The sequence below is a fragment of the Zingiber officinale genome, chromosome 8A, assembly GCF_018446385.1.
Source record: "Zingiber officinale cultivar Zhangliang chromosome 8A, Zo_v1.1, whole genome shotgun sequence".
NCBI lineage: Eukaryota > Viridiplantae > Streptophyta > Magnoliopsida > Zingiberales > Zingiberaceae > Zingiber > Zingiber officinale.
Window position 1 is genome coordinate 64,408,075 of NC_056000.1, and position 18,327 is coordinate 64,426,401.

General features: G+C 37.9%; 1 protein-coding gene across 2 annotated transcripts; it reads left to right on the forward strand.

Moving 5' to 3' along the window:
* Positions 1-221: 221 nt before the first annotated feature.
* On the forward strand, positions 222-3,805 carry LOC122009315 (protein FAR1-RELATED SEQUENCE 5-like). Of its 2 annotated transcripts, none has more exons than XM_042565429.1 (2): positions 222-373; positions 906-3,805. In XM_042565429.1, exon 2 carries the CDS (start codon positions 907-909, stop codon positions 3,514-3,516), a length of 2,610 nt encoding a protein of 869 aa, XP_042421363.1. In that variant the 5' UTR covers positions 222-373; position 906; the 3' UTR covers positions 3,517-3,805. The 2 variants fall into 2 exon arrangements, with proteins under 2 accessions (XP_042421363.1, XP_042421362.1); XM_042565428.1 differs by having other exon boundaries at positions 244-373; positions 896-3,805.
* The last annotated feature ends 14,522 nt before the right edge of the window (positions 3,806-18,327 follow it).

Here is an 18,327-nt window from a genome sequence, read left to right on the forward strand (position 1 = left end):
ATCCGTCCGAGGATCAATACGGAGGAGGTAAATTACGGGTGACTACTAATCTTTGGAATAGTGACTAGCACATAAAGTAGGTATTTATCTCAGTTTTGTCGAGATTCGAATTCCAGATCTTATGATGATAATACCGCATGATTAACCATTGGACCCATCAAGGGATCAAAACCCATCTAAACACGTACATGGATAAGGGCGAGTCTTTTATTTGTATTTTTAATTAATTGATTAATTTTTATTTTTCCCTCTTATCGTTGCGCTCCGATGCGGTGAGATTAGGGTATCCTCGCACCACCTGCGGGACGGCGGGAGATTCCGAGAGGAGATCGGCGATATAACTGGAGCTACCCAGTCACCGCCGTAGCAGCAAGTAAGCGCCCCCTCCTTGTCACTCGATCTGTCTCTTCCAATAGGTTCGATTTCCCCGGGCACTTCTGCCATCTTTAGGGTTCCATAGAAGTTTGTCAATATTTAGCTGTCTTTTCTTGCTCTCGCGTTTACTTATTATGAGATTTTTTGTAATGTTCTTCAGTCTTCGGTTGATTGAATGCTGGGAAGATTGGCTTTTGTCCTGTCGTTTGTTCGATTTGATGTTTTTCTCCAGGTATCAGTGGTCCGGATGTGGGAAAGTTTGTTTCTTGTTGTGTCTTAGTTCGATTTGATGTTTCCTTCAGGTATCAGTGAATTGAGTGTGGGAAAGGTTGTTCTTGTCGTGGTTTTTGTTGGATTTGGTGTTGTCTCCAGGTACCAGTGGATTGAGTTTGGGAAAGATCGTTTTTCTTTCTTCATCATTTGTTTGATTTGAGCTAAAGTTGCAACCTTTTCATCGATCTATGTGTTTTTGTTTCTTCACTATTAAAAGAATCGTGTTTCTTTTCTTGAAATTCTCGAGCTTGATCCAGGATGATGGATGGTAATCCCCACAGTGACAATGGATTGATAGAACACCAAGTGAACATCGAGGATGATAGCATTAACTTCTGGACAACATTGGGCGTAAGTCCTCATGTCCATGTTGTAGAGACTGAGCATCACCTTGTTAGTCAGCATCACCACCACCATATAGAGCAGCCGCAGCCGCCTCCGCAGCATCAACAGCAGCAACAGCCTTTGGAGTTGTTGGAGCAGTCTGTTCGAAGGGAGCTTTTTGCGGTGGAAGCTGATCCGAGACTAGAACCTTTTGTTGGGATGGAGTTCGAGTCTGGTGAGGCTGCAAAGACTTTCTATATAGCTTATGCTGGACGTATAGGCTTCTCTGTACGCGTTGCTAGGTCAAGGCGTTCAAAATGCAATGAATCTGTCATAATGCTGCGTTTTGTGTGCTCAAGAGAAGGGTTCAGCAGAGAGAAACGTATTATTGTTGGCAAGAAGACTAGGAAACGAGCTGCATCAATTCGAGAAGGATGTAAGGCTATGCTCGAGGTGATTAGAAGAGGAGATGAAAGGTGGGTGGTGACAAAGCTAGTGAAAGAGCACAATCATGAAGTTGGAATGCCAAGCAGAGTGCATTACATTGCTACAGAAGGAGATACGCTGATGGATCCCTATATCGGTATGGAGTTTGAATCTCTTGAGATTGCCAAGACGTTTTATTATGCATATGCAAGCCGCTTGGGATTTGAGGCTCGTGTTCGACAATCGCGCCGTTCATTGCATGATGAATCCCTCAAAATGTTGAAACTTGTTTGTTCAAAGCATCGCTACCATTCTGGAAGGGATAACGGTAATGATGACAACAAGAGGGTACAGATTCAAGATCTATCAAAAGAAGGTTGTGATGCATTATTTGAAATAATACGGAAGGATGGCGACATTTGGATGGTTTCGAAACTTGTACTGGAGCATAATCATGAGCTGAAGCCTTCTCCACCAAGCAAGGTTCGATGTGTTCGTTCACAAGGAGAGATACTTGTCATTGCTAAAAACTTTTCTGATACTCGCAATCTTCTATTGAATGGTCAAGACTCGCAATACCCTAGAGAGATTCATTACAATGATTTGGGTCCAGAAGATGTGCAAAATCTGCTTGAATATTTCAAGAAAACACAATTAGAGAACCCTGCCTTTTATTATGCAGTACAGATCGAGAATAATAACTGCATGACCAACATCTTTTGGGCTGACTCCAAAGCTCGAATGGCTTACTACTACTTCGGTGATGCTGTCAGATTTGAGACTATGTACAGAAATGACAAGGAGTTGATTCCCATTGTCATGTTCACAGGCGTGAATCATCATCTTCAGCCGATCATATTTGGATGTGCTCTGCTTGTAGATGAAACTGAGGCATCACTTACTTGGCTCTTGGAGCAGTGGCTTGCAGCGATGCCAGCAATGCCTCCTGTCTCATTGGTTACTGAACTAAACAGGACACTTTCATCGGCAGTTGCTAAGGTATTACCACAAACTTGCCATTGTTTTTGCAAGGTGCATGTCTTAAGCTCGATCCAGGAAGAATTGTCTGATTTATTTTCAGGGCATGTCCCTTTTGAAAGTGAACTTAGAGTATGCATCGACGAGTGTGAAACAGTTGAATCATTTGAGTCATGCTGGGATGCCATTGTAAATAGGTATGGCCTGAAGAATAATACTTATATGCAATCATTGTACAGTATCCGCCATCAATGGGCCCCTGTATTCACGAAACAAACATTTTTAGCAGAAATCCAAGGGTCTAGAAGATATGAAATTTTAGACAAAGTTATTGAAAAATATTTTACAATGAAAACTCCATTACGGGTGGCAGTTAGGCAACTTGCTCAGACCCTCGCGACTCAATATGAAAAAGAAGCACAAGCAGAGTTTATTACATTGTTTGAGAAGCCATTTCTGAGAACTGCCTCACCAATGGAAAAGCAGGCTGCTGGTATCTACACAAGAACTATTTTTGACAGGTTCCAGGAAGAATTTGTTGAATCTTTGGGTTATCACGTGGACAAGATAGATGATGGGCTAATAAGCAGTTATAGAGTAACAAGAAATGAGGAAGGTGACAAATTATACACTGTTGATTTTGATGCCTCTAGAAACAAAGCACATTGCAGCTGTTCCATGTTTGAATCTTCTGGTATATTGTGTAGACATGCTCTAAGAGTTTTTATAGTCAATGGTGTTCGTGCATTGGCTAACCATTACATCTTAAAGAGGTGGACGAAGCATGCCAAGAGCAGTTCTTTCTTGGATGATCACGGTGTTGAACTTAGAGCAAACACGGAGGACCCTTCTATAACACGGTATAACGATTTATCCCGTGATGCCATGAGATGTGCGAGAGAGGGTGCGACATCTGCTGAATTTTATACTGTTGCAAAGGATGCTCTTCAGAAGGCTGTAAATGAGATTGTGTCTGTGAAGCAAAAGCGTGGCCATCAAACTATGCATAGTTTTGTCTCGTCACAGAAAAAACCAACAAAGAAGGTTGGAAAGATCACCGCCAACAAAGACGCCACCAATAAGAACCTGAAGAAAACACCCTCTTTGGTAAAACTAACGACAGATATCGACATCCGATGATTCCATAAGAGGAGCAAGTTCATAATTTTCACATTTTATGGGCATAATCAGCATAGTCATAGGTAGTAATTACCTCTTCTCATCTTTGAGGCTGCAGAAGGCGAGAAGATGAGCTTTTGTGTATCATTTGCATTGTAAATGTCCTTATATAGCTCTTTGTTTTGTACCACCTTTGCTACTGAAAATCATTTAAGGTATGTTGCAGATGTTTTATGATTAGAATGACCTGGATAGTGAAACTATATGTTTGTGGGTTGTTTTATGAAGTTGCCAGCTAATCTTTGATCTAGTCTTCAATATGTTTTTTTTTTATAAAACTCTATGCGCATGTTGTATCTAGTTCTTCTCATTATTTTCATCTTAAGGTAGTGTTAAAGATAGAGTGATGATGGTGGTTCTTTGGTAATCATATTCGCTTTTGATTCATTGGTATAGGTCTCGAAGATGGGATGTAACTAAAATGCACCAAATGTTCTGGTCGAACCAGTGTGTCATTTGTTTGTTCATCAACTTGTGAAACCTCATAAGCTGGTTTTAGTTTTCTTCACGGATTCATACACTTGCAAAGCATATATTATTAACAAAAATGTCACCTTACTTCGCGCTGACCCTCCTGAAGAAGGGAAGAAAAGAGGGGCAGAGTGTTTTTGATGACCTCTCGGCTATTTGCCTTGCAAAATTCCAATTCTGCAGAGGCGAGGAGAAGCATAAAGCAAAGCTAGGAAACATGTATAACAAGTAAATTGACAACTGAATTGACTGGTGTAACAAGTAATAGGCTTGAGAAGGATAAAGCAAAGAGAGGAAACATGCTAGAGAAAGGAGTTTCACTACCATATTCAGACTTTATATTTTGGTTCTTTTTTAATGATAATTTAATTTTCAAAACAGTCAAACATGTACCACAAGTATTTATCTGGTCAAAATAAAAAAAATAAAAATGAGAGAAATGCTCTAAAACTCTCAAGATCATAATCATCACACTTTAATTTGCTTAGTGCTACTAATTTTTAAATTGAGATACAATGAGTCGGAAAAAGAAACTACTGTTGCTCCAATGTCAGGCGCCAACGAGTTGGTCCATTATAGTATGAATATGGTGTTGTATATGGCCCGGCCAAATCCGACCACAATCGCAATTAGATTTTTATCACTATGGCGATGGGTGGTATCATCAGAGGGGTCCATTTGCTATTGTAAGTAGCAGCAAAATTTACTGAAAATAAGGTCACGATCAATTTGTAGTCAACTCAATACTGACAATCATCTTCAACAAGGTCAGGATCAATTTACGTAATTACATAGCTTTCCAATAGGATAGTCATTGGCAAGAACAGAAAGTATAGTATTTGCAATTTTAAGTACCGGAGGTTCTTTCTTTGAATTGGCTACGGAAACAAATAATATATCTATGCCCGGGAGATCATGTTTTCCAGTGGGATTGTCACTTGAAATACTTTCAAAATTTTCTTTTAGAACGGTGAGATTGACTACACGATTTATGGGGAATAATTTTGGTAATTGAGTCAATAGCCAAGAGAACGCAAACCAAAGTTCACTGACAACCAATATACCCTGTAACCAACTTGCATCCTCGTTTTTGTGCATGATTTTCCAAGCAAAATAAAATCCCAGAGCAACTATATAGAAGAAGATAATGCGGCTATACAAAAAAGAGAACTCTAATAAATATTTTCTTATAAAAAAGAACTAATACACAGATTATAAAATAACAAAAAACATAAGAAAATGATATATTACCGGTACATTGTAGCTGGAATGCCCATATTCCCATCCCACCTGTCACATACTTGCTCAGGATGCTATGATTTATTTTTCTCATGATGACCTTGGGTCGGGTACGGCGAGGGCGCTGGGGGCGAACGATTTCGCCTTTGCCACATGGAATACCCATATTCCGAGTAAGGGATTTCCAAGTATGCGTCAGTTCTCTCAACTGGGAAATTTCACCGTCCCTGAATCTCTTGTACTACCATAGCCATACATACCTTTAGTTTCAAAGAAGGTAGCATGATCAAAATCAGAACTCCTAGTCATCTTCTTAATCTCTCCTAGGAGGAAGTGAGTGCTGTACGTACCGTCAAAGTAATCACAAACGGTTCAAATAGCCAACATTTTGTTGGACATTGCAAAAGATTTACAACGTTAAACGTGGAGCAGCCCCGGTCCTTCGACTTAGAAGGCTCGGGATGAAAAAATAAAATGAAGTTCAAAATAAATTTTTAATAATATATAATTCATTTACAATATTTCTTCTAATATTTCTATTTGTAAAATCGTCTATAATATTATTAGTTTCAAGATTTTTCAAAATATCTTTTTCAATACATAAAATTATCAATCCATTTAATTTTTCTTGTGACATTGACGATCTCATATATGTTTTCAATAGTTTTAATTTTAAAAAACTTCTTTTAGCCGATGCTACCATAATAGACATAGTCAACAAGATTCTATAAGTAATTACAACATTTAGATAATAATTTATATTTTGAATAAATCCAAGAATATCAATTGTGACATTACTACATTTGGTAAAGTTATTTGCAATATTTTTTAATTCGGTAAATAAATTATCTAACTTAATATCTGATGAGTTGTTATGAGTTAGAGCAAATTTTAAATTGACACAACATTTTCGCAATTCATCATCGTTCAAAGTTCTTAACATTTTTGAATCAAATAAAAAACCGAATATATTTTCAAAAGTTTTCATTTATTCAAATCTACATTTTAAAGAAGTAATCGTCATGTCCACAACAACAAAATAATCAATTCTAAAGGACTCTGAGGGTGTGTTTGGTTCGGATTATCCTTGATAGCCTTGGTTATCTATCCAAGGTTATCCTTGATAGCCTTGGTTATCTATCCAAGGTTATCAACGAAAACTCTATTTGGTTTAGATAATCGATGATTCCCGAGTAATGTTCCATGCCCGACACGTCAGCAAAAGGGCATGCAATCCGGAATCGGAAAACCTCGGAAAACTGAGATTTTTCTTGATTCCGGGTGTTCCTGTCGGGAAGCTGAGAAGACGAACCTGCCGGTGTGACGTGTCTGGAATGTTGACCGCATCACAATGACCTGGATGGTGGGTTGTCTCCTACGTTGACCAAATCATCCGATGTCCTCTGGTCAATACTACCTGCAGCCAGCGACCGGGTCACCCCGGTCTTTGGTACCCCGATACTCGAGGCGGGTCCCACGAATATATGAGTAGATGACTAATGATAGAACTAAATAAATACAAGTACGGTGACGTACCCTGGCCCCGGAGGGGCGCCCTCGGATGGATCGGTGAGCTGGTCGCGCTGCTGATCGAGCCGTCGTGGCCCCGAATGAGTAGATGAATATGAACCAGCTAAGGAGCCGACTTTGGGGGCGACGACATGGAATCTGGTGCAACATGGATCCAAAAGGCGGCATGCAGGCCGAGACATGACAACGACACCCAGGCCGGAATACCACAAAGGTTCGCAGGCCGACATACGGCATACAAGCCGGATAATACCAATAACTCAGCGGCTCGATGGCCGGAACACAACACATAAAGCACAATACCAGTCATGGAGGCCGTGGGTCGGTCGACGGTGGATGTGGCATCGGAGGGTAGCGACGGCCACTGGCAGCGACGACCACTGGCTGCAACGGCAGTGGCCGTTGGGCTCGGTGGCTATGCAGCGAGCGGGGAGTAAGCGTTAAGGACGGAGCTGATGATACGAGCATGGAGGGCGTCGAGAGAAGTAGGTAGCTATCCGCTAGGGGGGAGGAACTGAAAGGGGAGGTGAACTCGGAGGTCTCGAGCAGGAGGTCATGGCCCTCGGAGAGCTGGTCAGCGACGAGAGTCTAAACGCAGCAGAGAAGGAGGCCGAGGAGGCGAAGTCCGCGAGATTCCTGGCCAAGGGAGCCGCCGTCCGAGGTTGACTCCTCGGCGGAAGGGGAAGCGGAGGCGGCTGGAGGTTTGACCTCCGGTTGCCGGAGGAGCTTCTTGGCTACGCGGTCGTCGTCGAGGTCGAAGGGGGGGGGGGGGCGTGGCGGCGCTGGCGACGGTGGAGGAGGAGGATGAAGGCTCGCAGCTAGGGCATTTGGATCTCCTGAAGGAGGAGGAGGCGACATCATCGAGGGAGGGCCGCGGGCGGAAGGGTAGCATCATGAGTGAGAGAGAGAGAGAGGCGTCCATTCGTCGATGGTAGCGAGGGGCCAAGAAAAAGTCCCTTTCTCTATTCATGGTAGCGGCCACCCCAAAATACAACACGAAGCCAAAAAGTCCCCCTCCACGCTGGTGAACAGTGCCATCCTTTAAACCAAAACCCTAAGGGGGTGTTTGGTTGGGGGTTATCGTTGATAACCTTGGTAGGTTATCAATAAAAACATTGTTTAGTTTGGGTAATCAGGAATTCCTGGTAATAAGCGATTCCCGCCACATCAGCAAAGTCGGCATGCAACCCGGAATTGCATTACCTCCGAAATATAAGGTTTTGGACGATTCCGGGGTTATCATTTTTTTTCCCAAAATTACCCTCTACAATTCTCTCCCCTCTCTCCTCTTTGCCCGAAGCCATAAAGATATCAGAATTAATTCTGTTTTCCTTCGTCTTTGACTCTGCTGCTAGCCTTCTTCTTTGATGGGAGCAGGAGGCTTGGACGACAAGCCAGGCTGGAAGAGGACAGCTTCTTTAGAGGAGGAGCAGCAGCTTAGAAAGCTTTTCTTTGGCCGGCGGCTAGAAGAGGGCAGCTTCTTTAGAAAGCTCTTCTTTGGTCGGCGGCTAGAAGAGGACAACCCCTTCCTTTTCTTGGTGTTGCGTGGCCATTGCTGGTGTGGCTGGTCGGCGGCGACAAGAAGAAAAAGAGGAAGCCCCTTTTCCCCTTTTTCTGTTTAGCGACGACAGCGAAGAGGGGGAGAAGGAAGTCACGGGAGAGAAGAGAGAATAAGGTTTTTATTTAATTAAATTAATTAAAAAGGTCAATGGATAAATTAGTAAATGTAAAATTAAGTAGTTGCATAACCTAAGTTGAACCAAACACGTAATAGGTTATGTTTTATTTCTGATCACCTTGGTTATGTGATTACTTGGTAATCATGTAACCAAGGTTATACATGATGACTTGAACCAAACGCACCCTAAGAGTCCTTTTACCAAATTGCCCCTCTTCTTCCTCTTAACTTCTCCTATACCCCTCAACCCTTATCCGTATCACCGAGGTTAACGAAATTTTTTTACCCAAAATACCTTCGAATAAGAGAAAAATGGGATAAAAAAGAAAAATATAAAGAAAAAAAATAAAAACTAAAAAAAACAAAAAAAAAACAAAAAAAACATAAAAAAACATAAAAATAAAGAAAAATGTGAAAAATAATAAATAAAAAAACTTAGAGTTTAAAAGATAATAATAATAATAATAATAATAATAATAATAATAATAATAATAATATATGGTTGGTTTTGTCACTAAGGGTAATATAGTAAAATATTAAAGTAGGTTATTCATTAAAACTTCCAAACAAACAAATTTTTGTTGCATTACCTAAGTTGAATCAAACAATATTTGGTTGTGTTTTATTCCCCATAACCTTGGTTATGTGATTACCAAGTAATCACATAACCAAGGTTATACATGATAACTTGAACCAAACGCACCATGATAGAAAAACTTCATCGTCCTCTCTTTCATTAAATTATTTTTTTCCTAAAAGTATGACGCTTTGTTGTAAATATTGGCTCTATGTTCATATATGATGCAAGACTTTTAGTAATAGTCAAACTTACAATAAAATCATCATTTCTATACTTTTCAAAAAATAAGATCATACCTTCCAATTGTTTCATGGCAGCCTCAAATCCCTAATTTTTCATTTGTTTACCACTTTGCAAATTGCAACCTAAAATGATAAAAGGCAAAGACAATATCAAAAGGTTCAAATATGAATTCAACTACCCAAGGCCCCAACTACATGCCTATAATACATAATACTAAAAAAAAAAAAATTTTAGGCCCTCCCAAATTCTGGCCCAGGGCCATCGCCCAGTATAGCCCTCCTCCAGGGCCGACCCTGATGTTGAGGAGATGATCGGTTCATCTCCCTCAACATTTATTTCAATAAAGGGTCATTAAAGCATCAATTATAAACCAATGCCTTTTTTTTTTATATATATTTATGCGTCCAAGAACAATCATGCGAAGAGGCGCGACGGTGGGCAAAGGAGCAAAGGAGAACATCCTTTCGGGATTTGGTTTATGATCTTGTGAAGAGCTTTTCGATCTGCCATCACTCTTCTGATAACAAGTAAGAAGAACTTGTATAGATTTGACTCGTCGTCTTCAAGATTGTCTCGGGAGATCATTGTAACTGTTTACAGTTTCTTTATAGAATTTGTTTAGTGCTTTACAAACTTGCAACAATGGTATCAGAGCGACCTAGTTGTAAAAGCATGAAAAAAAACCCTTGGAAACCTGATCTACTGTCGTTGAACACAATCACAATCTGCGATTAATGTTGACAGGCGACCGACTTCCGTAGCCGGCAAACACAGATGACTGTATTTGAAAGGTCGGTAATTGGCCGACCACCGTATTTGTTACAGGAAAAGGAGCACGAGTGAAAAAAATAAAAAGGGAAAACGGGGAAGATGAACAATCTTTTTTGATGGCAAAGTAATTTTTTATATTTTAATCGATTCATTCATTTAAATAAAAAATTTAATCGATGAAATTCATGGCACAATGATTCATGTGCTTAATCGATTCATCAATCGATTGAATTAAAAAAAAGTTTTAATCGATTAAAATAGATTTAATGGATTCAGGATGCTATGTAGACAGTTCTAATCGATTAAAGTGACGAAGCTTTCATGTGATTCAAGTCATTTTCTCGTGCGAAGAGAACAGACAAAATAAAAAACAAAGCGTGAAAAAAAAAGAAGATATATAATGTCAGTGCTTTGTTTTTCCTCTCCCGGCGTGTAAAGAGAAAAATTTTAATTTTTTTTTTGCAATAAAATTAATTGAAAAAATTAAAATTTTTAATTAATTTACTTGAATTTGCATGACTACTGATCCAATCCATTTCAATTTGGTTCAAATCATTAATTGATTTAAACGAACTAGTTTAATTCAAATCAGAATTAATTTGGGTTGATTATTGCGCTTAGTCCAAATATGATCAAATGATCATATTTATTTTATTGAGTTAGATTTGATCAAACAAGCTTAGATTTATTCTAATAAGTCAGACATAATTCAATGGGCATTGGTTTGATCCAACGGATCTTAGTTTGATCAATAAGTATGAGATTAGCTTGGACTTAGATTAAATAATAACAGAACATGAGTAAGAAATTTCTGTCCAATTATATTAGTTCTAACGAGGACAATGGACTAAGTTTAGAATCCGGATTTCCGATCGAACGGTCCAATGGGTCAGTCAACTTAGACTCCTGAAAATCGAGAAGATTTATTTTTCTTAATTTATAATGATAGCTATGCCTGTATAAATTGAATTAAGCCAGTTTTGTACTAATTAGTCGATTTTATACTGACTTATTTAATTTCAATTTTTCAGATGGCACAGACGATTACCACATTGACTCGTCACGAACTGCAGCGAAACTTGCTCAAGGAGGAAATTCAGGAGATAGAGTATAACTCTGCTTATGGAGTCGACGGATATGTTGGATGGTTTGATAGATTATTTTGGAAACTTGAGCAAAAAGAGTTTCTAGTCCTGGACAGTTATAGGATATGTGCTTTGATGCATTCACTGACAGAGTATCCTAAGGTGATAGCAGACTATGTATGAGGGTGTCATGAAGGGCGCGTCACATATTCAAAACTATGTGAGGAACTACACTATATGGCTGAAGAGAATCCTGAAGAGTCCGAAGAGGACCCGGAAGTGTTTGAGAAAGATCCAGAAATGGATCTGATTATGGATCTGATGGTTAATCTTGAAGTTGTCTCACCTAAGATTGCCCTAAATGAGTCTAGATTGATAGGGATTATGTTGACCACTGTACTAGTATTTATTTTAGTGGGAGTGGTGTTGATCTATCTAGTTTATTAGAGTTCTTTTATTATTACTGTCGTTATGTACGAACAGTATTAACCCATTTAGTTTTTGCGTAATGTAATAATTTCTGTCGTTATGTATAAACAGAGTTATTTTATAAAAAGTTATGTTATGTGTTAACAAACTTGAAAATGATTAGTTCATTTCATGATTAGTTCATGTTCAATTCAATGATTAGTTCATGTTTATTTTAATGATTTGTTCATTCGATAATTAGTTCATTTGTTGGGATGTATGCAATAGTATTGATCAGTGTTGATTTGATTAGATTATACAAATGATGAGTGAAAACATAATTATCACTTAATTTTGTAAACCAAGTCAAATTAATGTTGAGTCAATCATAAATTACATGCATATGAATTATATTGAAATAATAAATAATGTATTTATTTACGTAGATTATGACAACTAAGAATATCATAGCTGAACTTAATAAAGGAGAGAAATTATACGGGGATAACTACAAAATCTGTACCTCAAGAGGGAAGAATTAAAGAGCATATAATCTAGCTTGCTCAATAAATGGCGGTGGATGCTCACAAGTCAAGAACACTGTTTTTTCGGAGGAAAGTTTTTTGTGAGTTGCCTGATCGTTATTGGTCAGGTACATGGAAATGTAGAGACATTTGTGCAAATGGCATTTCTTTTGATGGTTTAGGATCTTCAAGCATCTCTTTCTAGCATAAGGATGGGTTGCTGGATTTCTGTTCTCCATCGTTGGGCCTCTCGTTTATCAGACAAATTTCTAGCATAGATCTTGCTACTGCTCTACCTATTCAGCAATTGCATAAGCATAAACTTCAAAAAGTTTTCCTATTACTGTAACGGAGTAGTTCCTGATAGCTACTCGTGCAAAGTTTTTGGAAGTCTTGTGGGTTGGGATTAGATGTGTATGTGTTCTTCCTTTGGCTGTTGCAATTGGAATGGAACTGGACATAGGATTCGATTGAAAGACACACTTGATAAGTTCATGCCCAAAATGTTTTGCACTGTTTCCAAAATGCTTGGATTCATAGCACTTGGTCGATCAGTTGCTCCATCATTTTTCAGCTTACTACCTTAAATCACATCAAACTTCTCCATGATGCCAAAAGCAGCACCCAAACTCAGTAATCATATAGAGTTAGATGAAATTGTGTCCAGCCATAACTCAATCATAATTGATTTTACTACACTCCAATCAACCTTGATGCATTGAAGAATTGATCAAACAATCATAAATCACCAACCAATTTGGTGTCAATAACTTGGCAAAATGCGTGGTAGACCATTTTTCTGCCGACAGTGACTATTTATATACTTCCACTTGTTAGAGTGTATACTAAAAGCCTAGCTTTTGGTATAAACATTTATCTAGAAATAAGAATCACATTGGTCAGATGTCTACATTTATGATAAATGTAGTTGTTCAATTAATTTATATTGTAGATAACATGGTGTGTGGTGTCACACACAGAGGATCATGTTATCAGTATCTTATAAATTATAAACAGTAGCTCACGACCATAATGGAAAGGAACAAACCATTGGAAGGTCGTAGTGTAATTAGGTATCAGTTTATCTTGACTGTATAATTACACTAGTACACTCAGAGTGTATTGAGTAGGACCATTTGAGGTCGTTTCTTTTATACTGACTTTATAAAGAAACAAAGACCTCGGTTATTATGGAAGTGTGTGCTCTTAATCCTAATATAATAACAAGCACATATATTTGATATTTATTTCTTTAATTTATCAATGGGTGAGATTTAGTTCGATAAATCAATAAGCCCGATAAGTTGGGAAATGGTATCACTTATAGTGTGTGTTGTTGATTATAAAAGGAAACTGTGTCCTAGAGATACTAGGTTGATAATGTCCTCAAGAGGAGCTCATAAGGATTGTCATGTTAAACCCTGCAGGTGGACTTAGTCCGACATGATAATAAGGTTGAGTGGTACTACTCTTGGACTAAGATATTAATTAAATGAGTTGTCAGTAACTCACTTAATTAGTGGACATTCGATATCTTAAACACAGGGAGACTAACACACTCATAATAAGAAGGAGCCCAAAAATGTAATTTGGGATTGGTGCGGTAGTTCAATAATAGTTCTCTAGTGGAATGAATTATTATTGATAAAATTAAGTTTTGTGTTCGGGGCGAACACGGGATGCTTAATTTTATCGGGAGACCAAAACCAATTTCTCCTCTCGGTCCCTATCGTAGCCTCTTATTTATAGAGTACTATACCCACCTATACCCACCTTCATACCCATGAGAAAGGGGCCGGCCAAGCTAGCTTGTGGTTCAAGCTAGGGCCGGCCAAGCGGTGGCCGGCCCTAGCTTGAACCCAAGCTTAGGTGGCCGGCCCCATTAAATTAAAAAAGAATTTTAATTTTAATTTTTATTATGTGGAAGATATAATTTATTACAGAGAATTAAAATTAAAATATCTCTCTTTAAAAGATCTACAAAAAGATTAAAAGAAAGAGATTAGATCTCTTTCCTTATTTGTATATTGGAAAGATATTTTATTTTTCTCTCTAAAAATTATTCACATGTTGAAAATTAAAATTATAGAAATTTCTTTTATCAACCATGAAGGATTTTAAAAGGAAATTTTATTTTTTAAAATTTCCAAAGACAAAAAGGAAGTTTTAATTGTTGATTAAAATTATCCTATTTGCTCTACATGAGGTGGCACATACAATTAATTAGGAAAATTTATTTAATTTTTCTTAATTAATTGTTGTCAAGAAAGTTAAGGAAATTTTATTATAAATAAATTTCCTTATTTGCCAAAGCCAAGGAATATAAAAGAAGGGTAGGGTGCCTTCATGATGAACAACCTCTATTATTTTCTCCCTCTTTTCTTTGGTGTGGTGGCCGACCCTTCCCTTTCTCTCTTCTCCTCTTGTTGGCCGAAACCTATCTTCTTGGTGGAGCTTTTATTTGTGGCCGGATCAAGGAAGGAGAAGAAGGAGAGAAAGCAAGTCTCATCTCTAGCATCCCTTAGAGCATTGGTGGTGGCCGAAATTATTCATCCTTGAAGAAAATTATTGTGGCCGGCCATCCTCTTCCTTTCTTCCTCTTTTGTGGTGGCCGAAACTTATCTCTTGCTTGGAGTTCTTGTGGTGGCCGGATACTACTTGGAGAAGAAGAAGAAGAAGGAGAGAAAGCTTGTATCCCTTGGAGCTTGGTTGGTGTTTTGTTCTTCGTCCTTGGTGAAGCTTCTTTGTGTTGGCCGAACCTAGCTAGGAGAAGAAGAAGGTGATTGGTGGTTTCTCATCTCGGAAGATCGTTGCCCACACAACGTCCGAGGTTAGAAGAGGAATACGGTAGAAGATCAAGAGGTTTTTCTACAAGGTATAACTAGTAATTTTTCTTTCCGCATCATACTAGTTATTTATGGAAATAATACCAAATACAAAAGGCTTACGATTCTAGAATTTCGAATATGTTTTTCGATGATGTGTTTTTTTGTTTTTTCTTTTCCTTGTGATTTGATTGTTCTTTTCGGTTAACCTAAAGTTATTTTAGGAAATTAAATATTAGCTTTCTATAAAAGGGTTTGCCTAGTCGGTGGTGGTTGCTCCCATATCCAAGAAGGCCGTGTGCCTCGCCACGCAGTACTGGGAACCAATTATGGAAATTAATATTTAATGGAATTAATAACTTAAGGTGATTTGGGTCGAACGTGTTAAGTTCCGCAGGAGATCCAAGTAAAAACCTAAAAGAACAAATAGATTAAGTTTTGGATCAAACGTGTTAAGTTCCGCAGGCGATCCAAAATTTAATTTAAAAGAACACATGGTAGCTAGGAAAAGGTTCAGACCTTTGTACAAAATTTTTGTACAGTGGAACCTCTAGGTTTTCCGAGTAGCAACCAACACGACTGTCCACGAGACTCATTCATGATAGCATGTTATTTTGTGTACGTCAAGATTTATTATAAATTGCTATATGTTGGTTGTGTATTTGTTCATGAAGGTCTTTGAATATACTATATGTACTTCCATTTTATTAGTTATACCGAGTTAAGCAAGTTAGTTGGTGTTATATTATTAGTTATGTTTTTGGATTAGTAGATGATTATATTAGTACTCTAACTTTTGTAGTAAGTATTTTACCTGAGACTACTTCTTTTGATTTCATTACATATAGTATCATGTACTATCTTCTTATGCCCATTGAGTTATTGTACTCACCACCCTTTGCTTTTCTTTTAACTTTCAGTTTAGTAGATAGAGGATATGTTGTATCACTCAGAGGTCCTGGCTACCAGCCCCACTCATTTGGATTTTTTTAAGTTGCTTGGTTTATTTTCTGCTGCTGGTATTTACAATTTTTTTCTCTATCCATTTTGAGTCTTGTTAGAATAATATGGCTTTTATCTTGTGTAGTTGTAGTATGATCTCATGTACAAGCATACATACATGTATTGCCATTTGTAACTTGGTGATATTATATTGTATTAGTGTGTGTGTGTTGGCTTGAATTGGTTTGATATCGATTATTTTCTATATTGTCACTAGGGGTACCATCTATTTTGACAGACAAGTATACCTTCGGGGCATGACAATTTTATTAGTATCATAGTATGGTTCAATTTCAAATGTTGGGTTATGTGTTTTTGAGATTTCTGTCTTGTTTCGATTTATGGTTCTTCGAGTTTGGGACACAAGACAAGATGAACGATATCTTTGAGTTATAGGAGAGTAAGGTATACCTCTAGTGATTATCTTGCCTTTTGTGTTCACTACCTTGTCTATGTTATGGTTAATCAAATTGAATGTTGTAGAAACTAAGGTATGGTTAGTTAGACGCTCTCCAATTTAGTTAGATTGTGTAACTATTTCTATATTTGTCTATTAAGTGCTCACTATCTGGTTTAGCATGAGAACACTTAGTGAATCAGCCTTATTTGCAATCGTGGTCGGTGTCAACTTTGGATGTGACCAGTTGACACTAGCTAGGGACCCGAACATGATGCAAAGAATATAGATTCTTTTGCGACACCAACTGATACTGAGTTGGAAAATAGGGATTCCAACCCGTCAACAACCTATTGGAGATTAAGGAGCATAGTCTCAGGAAATACCAACAATCATACCATTCTTGCCACTACAATTTGGATAATGGACAAGGAATGTATACTCATACTATCATAGTCAATTAAAGATCGATATATCCTATACCATGAAGATTTTGATCATAGATCGCTCGTACCCGATTTGATAACATAGAAGATACATTTTGATATACGACCCACAGTGATGTGGGGAAGATAGAACTAGTTGCTTATCACTTGTGAGATCATGACATTACTTAGTAAAAATTGCAGAAGATGACCTTTGAGATGCAGAGACAATATTTCTCTACTTTCAGGAGTTTTTGAACCCTAAGTGAGGTGATTATAGCAAAATGGACCATAAGACGGAGTTTAGTCAACTCACGAAAAAGTTGCCCCCACCTAGTAGTTCAAGACTGGGACCACATGGTTCTACTCCCCCCCCCAGGATTTAATTCCTACATTTGAATCAGAATATTCAGACCTTTGGTCAGTACTTGTCAAAGAGGCAGTAGACCAAATATTTATTAGTAAGATTAGGGGAGTCCCAACACCGCGATCATGTGGATTAGGTGTAACAATACAATTAAAGGAAGTATTGACTTCTAGCTAAGAAGTTAAGAGTTGTCCCTTAGACCTTAGTTGTCGTACCCTCACTATTGAGCTACAAGTTTTGGAAAAATAATGGAATTTGACATCATTCTTGTCATGGACTACTCATTTGTCATACTACAACTCAACTATCAGGCATGGGTAATACCCATGCAACCATCAAACAAACCATCATTGAAATTGGTCAAGACTAACGACGAAGGGCACATTTGAGTTTCAATTGGGAAAAATGAGGGGGAAGCTAATATTTTCAATTGCCCTTTTAGCAACCCAAAGAATCTCTCAATCATATTTCTTGCCTTAGAATGTTTCATATTAAAATACTCTTCGGTTGTATGTGGTTGGTGACCGTGAAGTTCATTTAGATGGTACTGTTGCCCTCGAAAAGGAGCTAAAAATCCATCGCCATTACAGTATCCAGAATCCACCAAATAATAACAACCTTGAAGAATACAAAAAAATGTTTTGTATTAATTATGAGTTTGAATGAAGTTTTATATTGAAAATCTAACTAGCAAGTCCAAGACCAATTGTACCTTGAGGAACTTTTAAGACCATCATGCCTAATTATAGCATCTCTAAGCACACGATTGTCATGTACAGAACCCTCCCATCCAAGTAAAACGTATATAAACTATAGGTTTAGACAACAAACACCCAATACATTTGAAGCTATATTTGCTTTTCTAGTGTGATATCGAGACTTTTGATCAGAAGGAGGTGTGACTTGATTAATGTACCATCCAAAGCACCTAAACAACCCTATCTTTTAAATATTTTAAGAAAATAATAAATAAGGTGGTTTTTTCCCAATAAGTTATAATTTTAAGAAATACAAATGCAAAGTACCTTGAAACACCGCCAACGATCGTCTTGACAATCTTCAGTAACAGGAATTGAGTTTTTAAGCAAAATGGAATGCAATTTCAAGATTGTTAGAAGGCAACTATTAAAATGACAACTGATAGTTTTTTCACTTTGTAAAATAATAGACTCATAGTCCTATTTTTTTTTTTTTGTGGTGAGCCAAACATACACAAACATAGCAAAT